Source organism: Macrobrachium rosenbergii, chromosome 47, assembly GCF_040412425.1.
Source record: "Macrobrachium rosenbergii isolate ZJJX-2024 chromosome 47, ASM4041242v1, whole genome shotgun sequence".
NCBI lineage: Eukaryota > Metazoa > Arthropoda > Malacostraca > Decapoda > Palaemonidae > Macrobrachium > Macrobrachium rosenbergii.
In genome coordinates this window covers 35,916,689-35,935,964 of record NC_089787.1, presented here as the reverse complement: position 1 = coordinate 35,935,964, position 19,276 = coordinate 35,916,689, and the positions used below count along the sequence as shown (strand labels likewise).

General features: G+C 34.8%; 1 protein-coding gene across 1 annotated transcript in view; it reads left to right on the top strand.

The window, feature by feature from the left end:
• Positions 1-18,993, top strand: part of LOC136830909 (uncharacterized) — a 54,956-nt gene extending 35,963 nt beyond the window's left edge. Inside the window, exon 2 of the mRNA XM_067090882.1 lies at positions 18,174-18,993. Within this exon, the coding sequence (XP_066946983.1) occupies positions 18,174-18,993 (820 nt within the window). The remainder of the gene's footprint in view (positions 1-18,173) is intronic.
• The last annotated feature ends 283 nt before the right edge of the window (positions 18,994-19,276 follow it).

Here is a 19,276-nt window from a genome sequence, read left to right as displayed (position 1 = left end):
GAGAGAGAGAGAGAGAGAGAGAGAGAGAGAGAGAGAGAGAGAGAGAGAGAAAATCTCTGTATAAGCATATGTGTATGTATAAATATATGTGTGTGTGTTTGTGTATGTTTATGTATGTATGTATGTACTGTATATATATACATTCATACTCATTATGGCAGTAGCCTCGTTGTGTTATATTTGAAAATGTCTTTCTTTCATGTTCTCAAATTCAGATAGTCACAAGCCATTTTATGTTGAGGCTTAAAGAAGTATAGAAACATTTAAATTATTCTGTCATTAAAGCCCCCATGTAAGATTTTCTCTCGCGTATTAAGCATTTGATCCTTTTACCTCTGAATTTGATTAAAATGTAACTTGATTTCGCGGTATTATCATTTCAGCTAAAATGAATAATTTTAGTTTGGTTGTTTGCCAAGAGATGGCGGGAGAGTAGTTTCTCGCTTCGTTAGGCATCGCCAAATACTGATATTTTTTAAGTCTGAACTCGTCCCCACCCACGATGTAAACACTGGTAATTAGGGTCCGTTGAGTTAACGAGATAGTCAGCTATATTTCGGTTTTTTACTTCAGTAAATTGCATACCTTTCATTAACTTGATATGCACAGTACGTGAACTATAAACATATTAAATTCCTTTATTGTTAAAGAGTTTAGTCTGTTCTTCATAATTTTGGGATACAATTCAATAAAAACCAACTTCGATTTTTATTGCATATTTAAGAAAAAAAAATATAACAAAACCATTATGTGCCACATAAAAAAAAAGTTTTAGCAAAACCATTCAACCTAGATTAATGCTAAAGATATTCATGATATGGTTTAAATGATCTTTACTGTTTTGTAAAATGTATAAAATATTATTTTACACCGTAAAGGGTAAAAGAAATGTATATTATGGTAATCTCAGATAACCTCTCAGACATAGACTTAGGCTGCCGTAATTTTCGAATTACGTATATTTCGCTTAGGCTAAAGACCTGTTCTTTGGAACCTACCCAGATTCAGTTTCCGTATATCATCAGAGGAATTCATGCCTCCATAATAGTTCACGTTTCTTGTTTTATATTTATTTAGCACACAAAGAACAGTTACTTGCAAAAACGAGAATAAAATCATAAACAAGGTACGAAAGTTTGCAGAGACGAACAATGTATATTTCTCAAGGTACAATAATCTTAATGCAGTGTTTTGGGTGCAGTTTGCACAACCTTTGAGGAATTTGCTCACAAACATTATCTTCATCTTATGTTTTTGTATCACATCTTCATTTTAATTACAGCAACCACCTCGAATGCCCGGTCAATCATCAGTAAATGTGAATCATTATTTTCACATTTTTATTACGGATAAGAATTCCATGGATTAATTTGTTACTGCTCTGCAAAATCTAGAGCACGGGTAACCAAATTTCCTGTTTATTCTTTCTTGTAAATTTACTATTATCTTTTCCAGCTGATGGTTATATATATATATATATATATATATATATATATATATATATATATATATATATATATATTTTTTTTTATTTACTTATATATTTATATATAGACGATACCATCAGCTGAAAAGATAAGAGTAAATATATATACATATATGAGTATATATAATATATACATACTCATATGTATATATATTTATTGATTTTTTTATACTTACACATGTGTATGTGCGCATAAGTGCATAAGCGCGTGTGAGTCAGTTTGTCTGTCTTTATCTGTCAGTCCCTGTCTGTCCACCTATCTGTGCCTGCGTTTATATACAAGCGCTTGAGACACACAAACGAATGCGGAAAAATCTTTCCCCATCCTCGACAAGACTTCGGAAGTAAACATGACCGCGGACTATTCCCGAAGAAAACGACATCTTATGTTACGTTACAGGCCTTGTTATTTTGACCCCCCCGGCGTTACGCTGACGTATCTTCTTCGGTCCGCCGTCAAGTTAAGAGCCCTCGAGTCGAGTTGAATCTTAATTCAAATCTCTCTCTTATGGCTTTGGAGATTATAGGCTCTCGTTACGTCGTTGTTGCCCCGGGATTTTTGTGACGAGGGCCGACGTTGGAAGAGCTATTGGTGTCGTTTAACAGGCGAGGAAAGAGGCTTTTTTTGTTATTTATATATTATTATTATTATTATTATTATTATTATTATTATTATTATCAGCACTCCATAAGAGGTTTTATTATTTGCAATTCAAGACTAAATATTATTATTATTATTATTATTATTATTATTATTATTATTATTATTATTATTATTATTATTATTATTATTATTATTACACTGTAGGAGGTTTTGTTTTCTGAAACTCAAGAGTAGATTTATTATTATTATTATTATTATTATTATTATTATTATTATTATTATTATTATTATTATATAAGAGGTTTTATCTTCTGAAACTAAAGAATAAATTTATTATTATTATTATTATATTATTATTATTATTATTATTATTATTATTATTATTATTATTATTATTATTATTATCTGCTTCTACAAAGAAACTCATTCGAGAGTGTGAGAAACTGCATTATAAATGCAACGGCATCTAGACGCCCATTCTTCCGAGGTACTACTACTACTACTACTACTACTACTACTACTACTACTACTACTACTACCTTCTTTTAACAAAGAAACTCACTCGAGAGTCCGAGAAACTGCAATATAAACGCAATGGCAACCAGACGTCCATTCTTCCGAGATATTATTATTATTATTATTATTATTATTATTATTATTATTATTATTATTATTGACACTCAGGACTGAAAGCGAATGCTTCATAAGTTGCAATATAGCATATGATACGAGATGATTAAGAAAAGTGCGGTAATGGAGGTACTTGCACCATCTGAAGTTTTAATTGGAAAATAATTATAACTGTTTGTATATAAATTGTTGTTGCTTTCACAGGAAGATGATTGTAGTTAATCCCTTTACATTATTCTGGTTTGCTGAAACTTCTAGTTACAAAGTCATGGATAAAAAGGCCCTATATATATATATATATATATATATATATATATATATATATATATATATATATATGTATATATATTATATATATATATATATATATATATATATATATATATATATATATATATATATATATATATATATATATATATATATATATATATATATATATATATATATATGTTTATATATTATATATATATATATATATATATATATATATATATATATATATATATATATATATATATATATATATATATATATATATATATATATATATATATATATATATATATATATATATATATATTTATATATATCACTATAATTTCACAATGGTCAGTTATAATTGGTTGCAAGGTAAATTTATTTAACGTTGAAGTAAGTCCTCATATTTATGAAACAAGATGTCAGGTCGTTACTAGTAAATTCATTTATATTTAAGGTTTTTAAGCCAATTTTGTAAATCTGAAGCATGTCAGAGCAGCCGAATTTCCGAAAGATAAATTGTCAACAAATTGTAGATATTATTTAAATATCACTTCAGAGATAGTAGATATTTAAATATCAATTCAGAGATAGTAGATATTTAAATATCAATTCAGAGATAGTAGATATTTAAATATCAATTCAGATAGTAGATATTTAAGTATCAATTCAGAACGCTTTCTGATTCGTCACGTGGTCTGTAAGAACAAAGCAGACAGTGAGTACTTCTAATAAACACTGCACTGCTGTTTCCACAACCCACCATGATTGAATGAGACGTAAATGAACCTTGGTCTTTATAAAAACAAGCAAAAAATGCGCCGAAGTGTCTTCGGCGCAATCGAGTTTTCTACACAGCCGCTACAGCGTGTAATCAAGGCCACCGAAAATAGATCTATCTTTAGGTGGTCTCGATACAATGCTGTATGAACCGCGACCCATCAAACTTTAACCACGGGCCGGTGGTGACCTATCCAAAATCGTTCCCAGAAGCACGATTATGGCTGACTTTAACCATAGATAAAACAAAACTACTGAGGCTAGAGGGCTGCAATTTGGTATGTTTGATGAATGGAGGGTGGATGATCAGCATACCAATTTGCAGCCCTCTAGCCTCAGTAGCTTTTAAGATCTGAGGGCGAACAGAAAAAGTGCAGACGGAAAAAGGACGGACAGAATAAAGTGCGGAGGGACAGACAAAGCCGGCACAATATTTTTCTTTTACAGTGTTAGGAACAATCGTTTGTCGATTGTTCCCTTAGTGGATTGTTGCCTCGTTTGTTTTTAATTACTGGCGAGTTGACGTCTGTTGGATGGCGTCAAACTTCGTCAGTCAGGTTCTGGAGGGCGAAACGACTGGTGGTCCAGGGCAGCAGCGAGTCTAGTTGGGGTAGCAGCATCAGGTATTCGTACCTGAGGATTAGTCATGGCAGCAGAGCAGCAGTGGAGAGTTTGAGGACGAGATGGTTGCCGTGTCGGCTCTGTCATGGTCGTCGTTATCGAAGGAGGACGTCAGTACTGCCATAGGGACGAGGTGGTTGTCGTATCGGCTCTGTCTTGATCGTCCGGCATTGGACTGTAGTCCTCATTGTTTGAGGAAGTGTTCCTGTTTGCTTTGAGCATCCGTGTTATGCTGCTCTCCTGTTAAATTAATTGTATTATGCTACCTGTTTTTTTACTGTTGATTGCTTCTCATTATTATGCTGACTATTTTGAGCTTTTTAATTTTAATTGATTATTATGCTCCCCACTGTGTCATTTATTGTACCAATCATGTATTACTGTTATGCTGCTCTAGTGTTATTTTATTGAGCCGTCTGTTTTAATATTTATCATGACACTGGTTGTTTATGACGTTGCTCTTGAATTGTTTATTGATTTGCTATTGACTTAAGTTTTGATTCATTTGCTTATTTTAAGTGTTATTTATGTTAACGACTATTTCATGTGTTTTAGCCACCCAGAACCTTGACTCACTGTAAATATGTAAATAGCTAATTTGTAATAAACTAATATTAAGGTAATTTTTTGTATTTGTTCTGCTCCTCTCTCCTTTGTTTGTCACCTCTCGTCAGTCATTACAGCCTAATTGCTTGTTTTTTAAAGAACCTGTCGCTCTCGAGAGGCGAGATCATAATATTGGCGACCTTTGGCCAGGGTTGGTTCTGTTTTGGCTGGCGGGGGTGTGGCAGCATTGGGGGAGAGTATTTTGTCTAAAAAAAAAAATTTTTATTGAAAATCTTTTTTTTTCTGTTAGGTGTGGAGGTGTTAGGAACAATCGTTTGTCGATTGTTCCCTTAGTGGATTGTTGCCTCGTTTGTTTTTAATTACTGGCGAGTTGACGTCTGTTGGATGGCGTCAAACTTCGTCAGTCAGGTTCTGGAGGGCGAAACGACTGGTGGTCCAGGGCAGCAGCGAGTCTAGTTGGGGTAGCAGCATCAGGTATTCGTACCTGAGGATTAGTCATGGCAGCAGAGCAGCAGTGGAGAGTTTGAGGACGAGATGGTTGCCGTGTCGGCTCTGTCATGGTCGTCGTTATCGAAGGAGGACGTCAGTACTGCCATAGGGACGAGGTGGTTGTCGTATCGGCTCTGTCTTGATCGTCCGGCATTGGACTGTAGTCCTCATTGTTTGAGGAAGTGTTCCTGTTTGCTTTGAGCATCCGTGTTATGCTGCTCTCCTGTTAAATTAATTGTATTATGCTACCTGTTTTTTTTTACTGTTGATTGCTTCTCATTATTATGCTGACTATTTTGAGCTTTTTAATTTTACTGATTATTATGCTCCCCACTGTCATTTATTGTACCAATCATGTATTACTGTTATGCTGCTCTAGTGTTATTTTATTGAGCCGTCTGTTTATAATATTTATCATGACACTGGTGTGTTTAGTTTTCGTGTGACGTTGCTCTTGAATTGTTTATTGATTTGCTATTGACTTAAGTTTTGATTCATTTGCTTATTTTAAGTGTTATTTATGTTAACGACTATTTCATGTGTTTTAGCCACCCAGAACCTTGACTCACTGTAAATATGTAAATAGCTAATTTGTAATAAACTAATATTAAGGTAATTTTTTTGTATTTGTTCTGCTCCTCTCTCCTTTGTTTGTCACCTCTCGTCAGTCATTACAGCCCAATTGCTTGTTTTTTAAAGAACCTGTCGATCTCGAGAGGCGAGATCATAATATACAGAAAACTAAAATTTGATAAATTAACCTGAAAAGTAAATTGATTATAACGGGGATCCTATTGAATGACAGTTCCCTGTTATTTAGTCTGTGGGAAACTTCGGGTCTTTGTCATGTCAGGCGATGCATTGGCATTTAAGTACTGTTCTGTCACTCGAGTGGTTTTGACAGGTATTCCATTTTTATTTCCGAGCTGTTTTTGTTGCTTGCAGGACGGAGAACGACCGCAGGTTTGTCATACACCTCTCGTTGGCAAAATTAATGGTGTCGCATGTTTATACATCTAATTGAGCTATTTATTTTAATAGATCTTAACGCAAAATGAAGAACTACCCTTTGTAGTGTACTTACACACACTTACTTAATAGCATGTGGCGGTAAATGTAGCTGAGTCCACAGTAATGAGATGAAATTGAAGAAGAATATTCCAAGTGTTTTCGTGTTCTTTCAACACATCTTGTATGCACACGCAAAAAGATATATATATATATATATATATATATATATATATATATATATATATATATATATATATATATATATTATATATATTATATATATATTATATATATATATATATATATATATATATATATATATATATATATATAGATAGATAGATAGATAAGCGTTTATATATGAAAATCAGTACAACGCCCATTTTAATTTCCAGTGACGGTGACGAAGCTTTCACCGAGAAGGGTGTGTTTGATTCGGTGATGTGAAATATACTGCTGGAATGCAAACATTTATGATTTCCTTGACATTCTATACGCAATTCGTTGTCGGTATGAGACACAAGTGTCAAGTTGCGCAAAATATGAATTTAATCTCTCCCATTTTGTTGTTGGTTTTTGTGCGTCGATGGCAGAATTGAGAATAACTATTTTGTATATTTTTATGCACACTTTTATATCGACTTACGCATTTGTTTATATATGAGTGCGCATACGGGCACGGGTACATGTTTTGATGTGTGTGTGTTTGTGTGTGTGGACAGACTATGCTTCAGCAATGGCGCTTGGTTACAAACATAAAGCAGTTTTTCTTCATTTGAACAGATCTGTTCAGTTGTTACATATTTACAAAAGATACTTAATTAGCAGAAGTTAGGGCCTGTTTATCTTACAACATTCAACATACAAATACTCGATAAAAAATTGCGTTTAATTCTGCACGCTGTAAACGTGCTTTACGCAAAGAATCATTAATATGATGATATAAATTAAACATTCCTTGCAAAATATAATGTGAAAAAATGTTCCGTTGCGACTTTTCTCTTTTGAATGCTACCCGTGTAAGGGTCGTGGTAGCTCTGTGGAATCGTCAGCACACCTCGCACTCTACTGGGCACGAGTTTAATCCTCGCTCGGGCCGTAATAGATTTTGACTGACGGACAACTTTACAGTCGTGTTTTTTTGTTTTACTGTTGTGTAGACTGTCTCATAATTTTAAATATATGTCGGGTGTTTGCGATTTCTGATGAGTTAGTTACCGGTTCTCCCACTTATTCAATTAAGTAAAACTTAAAAAAAAAACCCTTTTTTTAGCAGATTTTACTCCATTGTTAGCGAAAATAAGTAAAAAATGCGCCGAAATTTCTTCGGTGCAGTCGAGTTTTCTGTACAACCCCTACAGCGTATAATCATCAAGGCCACCGAAAATACTGTAGCTTTATCTTTTGGTGGTCTCGGTATAATGGTGTATGAGCCGCGTCCCATGAAACTTTCACCACGGCCCGGTGGTGGCCTATCCTATATTGTTGCCAGAAGCATGATCATGGCTAACTTTAACCTTGAATAAAATAAAAACTACTGAGGCTTAGAGGGTTGGAATTTTGTATGTTTGATGGTTGGAGGGTGGCTGATCAACATATCAATTTGCAGCCCTATAGCCTCAGTAGTTTTTCAGATCTGTGGGAGGACAGAAAAAGTGCGGATGTACAGACGAAGCCATCTCAATAATTTTCTTTTACGGAAAACTAGGACCCCCTTTTTAAAAACATCCATTATGGCCAAGTCTCGTTAACACGAAAACTCTTTTGAATTTGACGTTACATATTATACGGCTTCCGGGACTGGTGAGTGACAGACGGCGATTTAACGAAAGGAGACTTCCAATAATAATAAGGCAAAGAGTCGCTCCTTCAAAGGACGCGCGATCCTATCAAGGAGGCGATTACTTGGAAATCCTACTTCATCAAAGACTTCCCTCCTGGAGGTTCTTCAGTTCCTTCATGGACGCCTTCGTCGGGAAGTTAATATCTTCCGGGAACTTCGGTATGAAGTTAGTAACGTAATTGATAAGGTGTATGTGTGTGCATTTATATATGTCCACAGAAACCAATTCATGCTGTGGTTATCAATTTGTTATCATTAACTGTGAAGGGCAGCATTTCATGCTGTGGTTATTATTAATTTGTTATCAATAACTATGAAGGGTACAACCAATTCATGCTGTGGTTAGTATCAATTTGTTATCAATAGCTGTGAAGGTAAACTAATTCATGCTGCGGTTAGCATCAATTTGTTATCAGTAACTGTGAAGGGCAACATTTCATGCTGTGGTTGTTATTAATTTGTTATCAGTAACTGTGAAAGGCAACCAATTCATGCTGTGGTTATTATTAATTTGTTATCAATAACTATGAAGGGCAATCTGTAAGAACTGTAGGTTCTACTTTGGCTTGTTATCTGCTAGTCTAAACATAGCGGAAGCTCCTTGGGACGCCGTGTTTAGTACTAGCCCCTCGGGGATCAAAGTATTATTTACACCTGTTTCTATATAGTATAGTCGACAAATTATATTAATAAACTATATCTTCGTGCGGCCGTCTAATTTACATTTGTATACCATACGGTGTTTAGTACTAGCACCTCGGAGTAGATGACGCATAGATAACAAGCCAAAGTTGCACCGAATTCTAATGGTCCAATAACAAATTGGCTATTAATATACTTTTTAATCGTAAGGAAGTTACTGTTGCCGGGTAGATCAGAGGGTACCAAATTTCAGTGGTTTGATAACAAATTGGTCATTAATAAATATACTTCATAATCACAGGGAACTTATTTTTACTGGGTACATCAGATGGTACCAACCTTCCGGGAACAAAGGATCCGAGAACATGATTAGAACCGCCGATGTTCACGGGGATTTATTTCCAACGGCGTCATTGTATGTATATATATATATATATATATATATATATATATATATATTATGTATGTATTTTTAGTTTTCTTACCACCCAGCTGGTGGTTAGACTAGGAGAGACACATGTGGATTCTTTAAATTGGCTGAGTTATGGATTTATAAGACGGATTGCGTCATTCATTGAGTTAGACAAAGAAAAGAAATGGTGGAAAATGGGCAACATTAATACTATTTTTAATACTATTTTCATTATTTGATTTTTTCTCACTTAGAATCATTATTGTCTTTTTTGTGTTTTTGATCCTTTCGCGTCAGGGGTCGGTTTAATAGTTTTCCAAAGCTTTTCTTTCCTATATATTCCGCAAGTCATTGACGAATAAGTAAACAAGTAATAAATGCGCCGAAGTTTCTTCAGCGCAATCGAGTTTTCTGGTCAGGGCATAATCAAGGCCACCGAAAATAGATCTATGTTTCGGTGGTCTCGGTATAATGCTGTGTGGGCCGCGGCCATGAAACTTTAAGCTCGGCCCGGTGGTGACCTATCCTATATCGTTGCCAGAAGCGCAATTATGGCTAACTTTAACCGTAAATAAAAAAAAAAAACTGCTGAGGCTAGAGGGCTACAATTTGGTATGTTTGACGATTGGAGGGTGGATGATCAACATACCAATTTGCAGCCCTCTAGCCTCAGTAGTTTGTAAGATCTGAGGGCGGTCAGACAAAGTGCGGACAGAAAAAGGTGCGGACGGACAGACAAAGCCGGCACAATAGTTTTCTTTTACAGACAACTAAAAAACAGAAATCACATGAAAGGAAAATTTTTTGAAAGATTAGGATTGCATGACAGAGGTAACTGGTGAGTACGGAAAGAGGACAGTTAAAATGTTGAAGACTTGAAAGGTTCCAGAAACTGATGGGACTGCAGCTGAATTGCTGCAAAAACAGTGGTGATCTCTATTAAACAAGATGATTGGACAGTAAGTTTGAAACGACCCAGTAAACTCCCTGCCTTCACTACTCGTCTGCAGTGCGGAATCGTAGTTATGACCTGATTTCTACTCCTTTATTGAGTTTATGCACAAGTGACTTAATGTTGTTGGCTGGTTGAAAAACATAAATCAACATTACAGAAATTACCTTTTCACGATTATAATTTGTGGTCGTATTGTCGATATTTTCTTTTCCTTTTTACGGGTGAAAATAATATTAAACTCACTAATATTAAACTAACAAAGAACTATTATTATTATTATTATTATTATTATTATTATTATTATTATTATTATTATTATTATTTGAAGAAAATAGACCCTCTCTTAAACAAGTCTTACAGCCAAGGAGAAATATATACATCCTTTTCAATAACACCTATTATTATTATTATTATTATTATTATTATTATTATTATTATTATTATTATTATTATTATTATTATGTGGCCAAAGCCTTAGGAAACTTGCCACTTCATATATAATTGTAGACTGATTTCCATTGATATCCTGTGCACATAAAAGAGATATTCGGCTATGAGCCTTCCAGTATATAACTAAATTAGTGAAATATTACGACGGGGCTCCATAATTGAATCGGATTTCCCTCGCAATTATAATTTTACCTCAATTATGACGCAAAGAGCTTGCATTGATGCATATGCAGGATAATGATTTCAGATACGCTGGTACGACGTTAAAAAATCCATTAGTGTTCATGATGGTATTTTAACGTAATAGTTAATGAAGTACCGTGTAATATAATAGCATACTGTCACCGCAAGTACAGATCCTTTAATAACATTGTAGGGTAAAGAAATCGCATGACTGAACATTTTTAATGGGAATCTTTCGTTTTAAATTGAAGTTCTCTCTCTCTCTCTCTCTCTCTCTCTCTCTCTCTCTCTCTCTCTCTCTCTCTCTCTCTCTCTCTCTCACTGTAGTTTGGTGAAAGTCGTTATAAAATTTTAAATATTTAATATAAGATTATTTTGATAACTATTTGTAACAAAAAAAAGTGAAAATCTTAATTTGAATCTTCATTATTTCGTAGTTAAACTGGAATGACAATTACTTTTTATAACTTCATGTTTTGTATATATATATATATATATATATATATATATATATATATATATATATATATATATATATATATATAATATATATATATATATATATATAACATGTGTGTTCAAATTATCCTTTATGTGAATTATATACCCTTTATTTATAACAGGGGATTTAGAGTATAATTTAGCAGATTGTAAATTATCGTGTAGTAGACTACTTCAGTTACATAGTAGTAATTATACGTAAACTATCATCACGGATACTGATAAGGATACGTCATTCGGATACTGAAGGGATACGTCATTCGGATACAGAAAGGGATACGTCATTCGGATACGGAAAGGGATACGTCATTACGGAAAGGGACGTCATTCGGATTCTGAAAGGGATGCGTCATTCAGAAATGGATACGGGAAAGGGATACGTCATTCGGATACGGAAAGGGATACGTCATTCGGATACGGAAAGGGATACGTCATTCGGATACTGAAAGGATACGTCATTCGGATACTGAAAGGGATACGTCATTCGGATACGGAAAGGGATACGTCATTCGGATACGGAAAGGGATACGTCATTCGGATACTGAAAGAGATACGTCATAATACTGAAAGGGATACGTCATTCGGATACCGGAAGGGATACATAATTCGGATACCGAGAAGGGTACGTCATTCGGATACTGAAAGTGATACGTCATTCGGATACAGAAAGGGGTACGTCATTCGGATACAGAAAGGGATACGTCTTTCGGATACTGAAAGGAATAAGTCATTCAGCTACTGAGATACGTCATTCGGATACAGAAAGGGATACGTCATTCGTTCATGCACAAATAGAGCCGAATCCAGATATTTTCAGCGTAATAAGTAGGTAAAGAGAACCATATTATGGTAATGCCCAGCATAACGGTCTTTTCACGACCCAATCAAGTAGGCACGCGGCTATGAACCGGAGTAAATCAAGGGATATGGGAGAGTTAAGCCGAAATCGCCTGTCGTAATATGAGAGGCTCCAGTCTCGGTTTGTTCCTTCCGTTTGAAATAATAACTTGTTAACTCATCCCCTGACTCGTATTAGTGAAGATTCACTACGAAAATGATGACATCTTTCTTTATATTCTTTACGGATTTTGACGCTTTTAGTACAGAGCGTGTCCGGAAATGTTCGGTGTTGTTTTGCGTGAAGGAAAACAAGTGATTTGACTTGGAGGCGAAGATGGAAAGGAACATTCAAAAATCAAATCACAATACAGGAGAATTTTTATATATATATATTCATTATATATATATATATATATATATATATATATATATATATATATATATATATATATATATATATATATATATATATATATATATATATATATATATATATATATATATATATATATATATATATATATATATATATATATATATATATATATAGATGCACGTGACTTCAGTGTATGAGCGAATCCCACAGGAAAATGACAGGCAGAAGTTCAATACCAAGCGCTTTCACGTTTATTAACGCATCGTCTGGGCACAAATAAGACACAGATGAAGGGAAGGTCACAAAGTAAACAAAAAGAACGAGAATACCAGATGGGCAATTGTCAAGGGTAATAAACAAAGATAATCCAGGATAATCCAGGGTCAAGTAGTCACCAACTAAACATAGGCCTAATATATATATATATATATATATATATATATATATATATATATATATATATATATATATATATATATATATATATATATACTAACTGTGTGTGTGTATATGTATATATATATATATATATATATATATATATATATATGTATATGTGTGTATTTGTTTGTGTGTGTGTGTGTGTGTCCGTGATTATTAGGAAAAGTGTATGTCAGGAGATCTTTGTCGCATTTTTGCACAAAGAGCACAGCAACAAACATACACATGTGTGCTCACACACACGCACACACAGACACACTCTCTCTCTCTCTCTCTCTCTCTCTCTCTCTCTCTCTCTCTCTCTCTCTCTCTCTCTCTCTTCACACACACACACCCATTTCTGAATGCACCAAGCAGCTTCTCCGCCCGTGACTTGATATTCCTTGTAGAGTAATATAATTCTTTCAGTTGAAAACGTGCTCTTTTCGCCCTAGACGAAACTTTCAGTCTTTTTTTATGTATTTCCTAAAAATTGCTTAATAATCTTTATGTCTCCGGTTTCATTCCAAATTTATACTCCTCGTTTTACGTGCAAAATAACGAATTACAACGGAAATTAAGTTTATACACCTTGATCATGACGTGTGTGTATGTGTGTGATAGAGAGAGAGAGAGTTTATTTTCTGTATATATATATAATATATATATATATATATATATATATATATATATATATATATATATATATATATATATATATACATAATATAAATACAAAATCCACAAAAAGGAAGAGAAACATTGAGTGCTGCAAGGCCTTTCGACTTACACTGTAGTCCTTTACTTAGGTAAGTAAAGGTCGACAAGTCGAAAGGCCTCGCAGCACTAAATTGTTACTCTTTCCTTCGTGAATTTTAATCTTTATTTATATATTCATCACGTTCCATATATTTTTGGTGATTCAGTTATACACACACACACACACACACACACACACACATATATATATATATATATATATATATATATATATATATATATATATATATATATATGTATTTCAATCTATTCATAATACAGTATTTTTTACAAATGCAATGCGCTTGTGTTCGTAAGTACGGGTGTGTGTATGTATGTATACACACGTGAAAAAATAATATATGTATATACAGTATATTTAAATATACTGTATATATATATAATTATTGTTTTCACGTGTTTATACATACATACATACACACTCCCCTACTTACGAACATACAAACGCATTGTTTCTGTAAAATAAAACTGTATTATGAATAGACTGAAATACAAATAAATAATTGAGAGAGAGAGAGAGAGAGAGAGAGAGAGAGAGAGAGAGAGAGAGAGAGAGAGAGAGAGAGAGAGAGAGAGAGCTAGCATTCAGTTCGGAACTGGAGCGGCCTGATGAACAAGTTTGTATTTATTTCAGATCATTTCCCATCTCATATTTCAGAATCATGAATAGGAATGGCCTTCATTACAGAAATTGTTCGGTCTTCGATGGCAATTAACATTATAATGATGATGGGATTTTTCGAATAATAGATATTCTGATATTCTCCCCGTGCTTGGCGTACAATAAATGTATGTTTGTGTATGTATTGGCGTACAATAAATGTATGTTTATATATGTATATATATAGGTATATGTATATATAGATGTATATATATATACACATACATATTTATATATACTATATATATATATATATATATATATATATATATATATATATATATATATATATATATATATATATATATTTATATATATTATATATATATATTTATATATATATATATATATATATATATATATATATATATATATATATATATTATATTTATATATATAAACTAATTAGGCACATTCACCAGAGGTATTGTTTTCATGACGATTTTGAAGCACACTTTTACTGAATAATTTGACGCCGAAATAGGAAATGCATAACGTACATACTTTCACGGCGGGTTTCCAACCCGTGTTATGAATTAAATTTGGGCTGAAAAAAGTTTGTTCATTGGTCTCTTATATTTATTCATATTTTAAGATTTTCATTAGATTACGTATTCAAAATTACCAGTAAAAAAACTCAAACGTAATAGTTCATTGTACTGTTCTATAAATAAACATTCATATTTTCAATCGTATGGTTGTCAGTAAGACTGTGGGATGAGGTTGTTAGCCCTACACACCATACCAGAATGTAAGTTACCACAAAGATTAAGTCAGTAAAGATATGAGGATATATTGGGAACATGCGTTAATTATCTCCCATCTCTTCGCCTTTTCCCAGTTTATTCTGTATCGGTAATTCCCCTCCTTTATTTCCATTATTACACTTATTTCCAGTTTTCATAGCATTCCAGTTTCCAGAAGGCGTGGTATTTCATGGCTGCAATTCTTAAGTTATTAGTGGTTTTCGGCTAATAAAGCATTTAATTTTTCGGTACAAAAACATTTACGCAGACAGTTTTTTTAATTTCCATTTTTCAGGAATTATACTCTCTCTCTCTCTCTCTCTCTCTCTCTCTCTCTCTCTCTCTCTCTCTCTCTCTCTCTCTCTCATTTCTTTTAATTCCCATTTTTCAAGAATTTTAGAATCTCTCTCTCTCTCTCATTTCTTTTAATTCCCATTTTCAGAATTTTCTCTCTTCTCTCTCTCTCTCTCTCTCTCTCTCTCTTCTCTCTCTCTCTCTCTCTCTCTCTCTCTCTCTCTCTCTCATTTCTTTTAATTCCCATTTTTCAAGAATTTTAGAATCTCTCTCTCTCTCTCTCTCTCTCTCTCTCTCTCTCTCTCTCTCTCTCTCTCTCTCATTTCTTTTAATTCTCATGTTTCAAGATTTTTTAGACTCTCTCTCTCTCTCTCTCTCTCTTTTCTTCTCTCTCTTTCTCTCTCTCTCTCTCTCTCTCCATTTCTGTTTCTTTTTTGTTTCTATGTTTTCTGATTGTTGTACAGACTTTCTCTCTTCTCTCACAAGTTATTTACATTATTCTCGACAGACCTGTAATTTTATTCGGTATTGAATTTTAAAGAGTTAGAGTAATATAACAAGGTTCTCTTCTGATTCTCTCTCTCTCTCTGAGGAAAAAAAGAAATAATGCATTTCTTTTATCCCATTTTCAAGAACCATGAGATGTCTCTCTCTCAGTCTGTCTCTTTGTTAATCTATCTCTCACTCTACAAAGTTTATATCCAGAATTGGTTCATTCATATTGCTTAGGTGTTTGTTGAGTTTTTTCTTTTCCTTTTCCTCTGTTACTCCAGCTGCTTTTTTCTTACCACTTTTATCTCCCTCTCTCCCATTTTATTGCATGTCAGTATCCATCTCTAAATTTTTCTAAGTCTCCTTATCGGCTCCATTTCTGTTTGTTTCGTTGTTTATATGTTCGCTGATTGTTGTACAGAATTTTGTTTATTGAAAATAGCACAAAGTTATTTACATTATTCGTGACAGACCTGTAATTTTAGTCAGTATTGAATTTTAAAGAGTTAGAGTTATATAACAAGGTTCCTTTCGATTGTAATGGAAAGGTATGAAATAAAAAAAAGAAATAATGCATTTCTTATCATGCATATGGACACCATGAGATGTCTATCTATCATTCTGTCTGTTTGTTAATCTATATGCACCTACAAAGAAGGCTCGCCAGAATTACGTCATTCATATTGCTTTAATCTCAACCTCAACTTTCGGCGCCTCTGTTACTGGCCAGGGGTTTTTTCATACCATTTTATCACCCTCCATTTTATTCACATGACCGAACCATCTCTAAAATCTAACAACGCATCTCCTTATTTCTCAGCTTTTTAGTTCCACAACTATTACGTAAGCAACTCAATTCTACCGCTTCCATATTCTTTGTTTGACATTCAACGGCCCCACTTCATTCCCATAGAGGAAGGTCGGTTCAACAGTCTCGTCATTCATTCCAACTTTGGCTTTCATAGAAGTGGGAGGGGGCGGTTGGCAGTGAAAAATTACAGGAATTTATTTCTGGTGATAGCAAACCTAATTTCTGTCATAGAATGCCGTGATTACCACGATAGACTTTCTCAACCTCCCGTTGCCTTGGTAACCAGTTGGTTCTTTGCCACTTGGAAAATAACACTAAATTCGGAGACTTCTGGACTAAACTTCTCTCTAGGAGGTAGCTGTCGTTCAGCAAAGTACCCCTCTTAGTTAAACTGTAATCTTTTGCACACTTCCTGTTTCCTGTCTTCTTTCATCTAATCACTGACCTACCTTTTTTACTAACATCACCACAATCTTCACCCACAGTTACTACAGGAATCCACTGCTTCTATTCTCTTGTCATCTGTACTAACATTGACTGCTCTGTCATCCTAGTTCCTATTTACTGTTAAAAGCTGACTCCTAGAGTTTACTCTCAACTTTCAGTCTTTCAGTGCCTTTCATTAGTCTCTTCAGTTTAATCTACTAGGTTCTTTATCATCTGCAAACATCAACTATTTCATTCATTATTTAGGATCCATCTTATCCCACAACTTCCCACCCACACTCTATCCATAATGATATTAATCAGGCACAGAGACGTGATTTACGCTCATTTCAGCACCATTTGGACAGCAAACCAGTCACGCTCACGCATACGAGATCTAAAACTTGTTTACTTCTGTCATTAAGACTAAGCTCCCTGTAGTGGGGTTAGTGCTGTTAATGCACCCCCACGCGTTGCACTGAAGGCATTACTTAAGGTTCGTTTAGTGTCCCTTCGGGTCCTAGCTGTAGCCTCTTTCATTCCTTTTACTGTCCCTCTGTTCATATTCTCTTTCTTCCATCTTACATTGTACCCTGTTCAACAATTGTCTACCATCTTACATTGCAACCTCTCCCAACAATTGTCTACCATCTTACATTGCACCCTCTCCCAACAATTGTCTACCATCTTACATTGCACACTCTCCCAACAATTGTCTACCATCTTACAATGCACCCTCTCCCAACAATTGTCTACCATCTTACATTGCACCCTCTCCCAACAATTGTCTACCATCTTACATTGCACCCTTTCCCAACAATTGTCTACCATCTTACATTGCACCCTCTCCCAACAATTGTCTACCATCTTACATTGCACCCTCTCCCAACAGTTGTCTACCATCTTGCATTACACCCTCTCCCAACAATTGTCTGCCATCTTACGTTGCCCCCTCTCCCAACAGTTGTCTCCCATCCTACATTGCACCCTCTCCCAACCATTGTCTTCCATCCTACATTGCACCCTCTCCCAACAATTGTCTCCCATCCTACATTGCACCCTCTCCCAACAATTGTCTACCATCTTGCATTGCACCCTCTCCCAACAATTGTCTACCATCTTACGTTGAACCCTCTCCCAACAGTTGTCTACCATCTTACATTGCACCCTGTCCCAGCAATTGTCTACCATCTTGCATTGCACCCTGTCCCAACAATTGTCTACCATCTTACATTGCACCCTGTCCCAACAATTGTCTACCATCTTACATTGCAGCCTCTCCCAACAATTGTCTACCATCTTACGTTGCACCCTTTCCCAACAGTTGTCTACCATCTTGCATTGCACCCTCTCCCAACATTTGTCTACCAACTTACGTTGCACCCTCTCCCAACAGTTGTCTACCATCTTACATTGCACCCTCTCCCAACAGTTGTCTACCATCTTACATTGCACCCTCTCCCAACAGTTGTCTACCATCTTACATTGCACCCTCTCCCAACAGTTGTCTACCATCTTACATTGCACCCTCTCCCAACAATTGCCTACCATCTTACACTCTACCCTCTCCCAACACTCTACCCTCTCCCAACAATTGTCTACCATCTTACATAGCACCCTCTCCCAACAATTATTTCATAGTGCAACTGCCAGGTCTTCCTCCTGTTACACCTTTCAAACCGTTTTACTCTCAATTTCGTTTTCAGGGCTGAATGACCTCATAGGTCCCAGCGCTTTCTTTGTGTCCAAATTTTATATTCCATTTCCATTCCTATTGTATGGTATACGTCCTCAAAGCCCTCCACAATGCGTCTCTGTCAATTCTACTGTGAGGTTTTACACGGTCCATACACGCCACTAACAACGTTTTCCTTTTGCTCTCAGACTTCTCACGGAGCTGTTTCGTGACAAAACACTCGATCCACACGTCCTCTTCCCTGTCAAAACATAAAATGTTCTTTCCTTGTTAAGCCATTTAGAATCTAGCTTACCTTT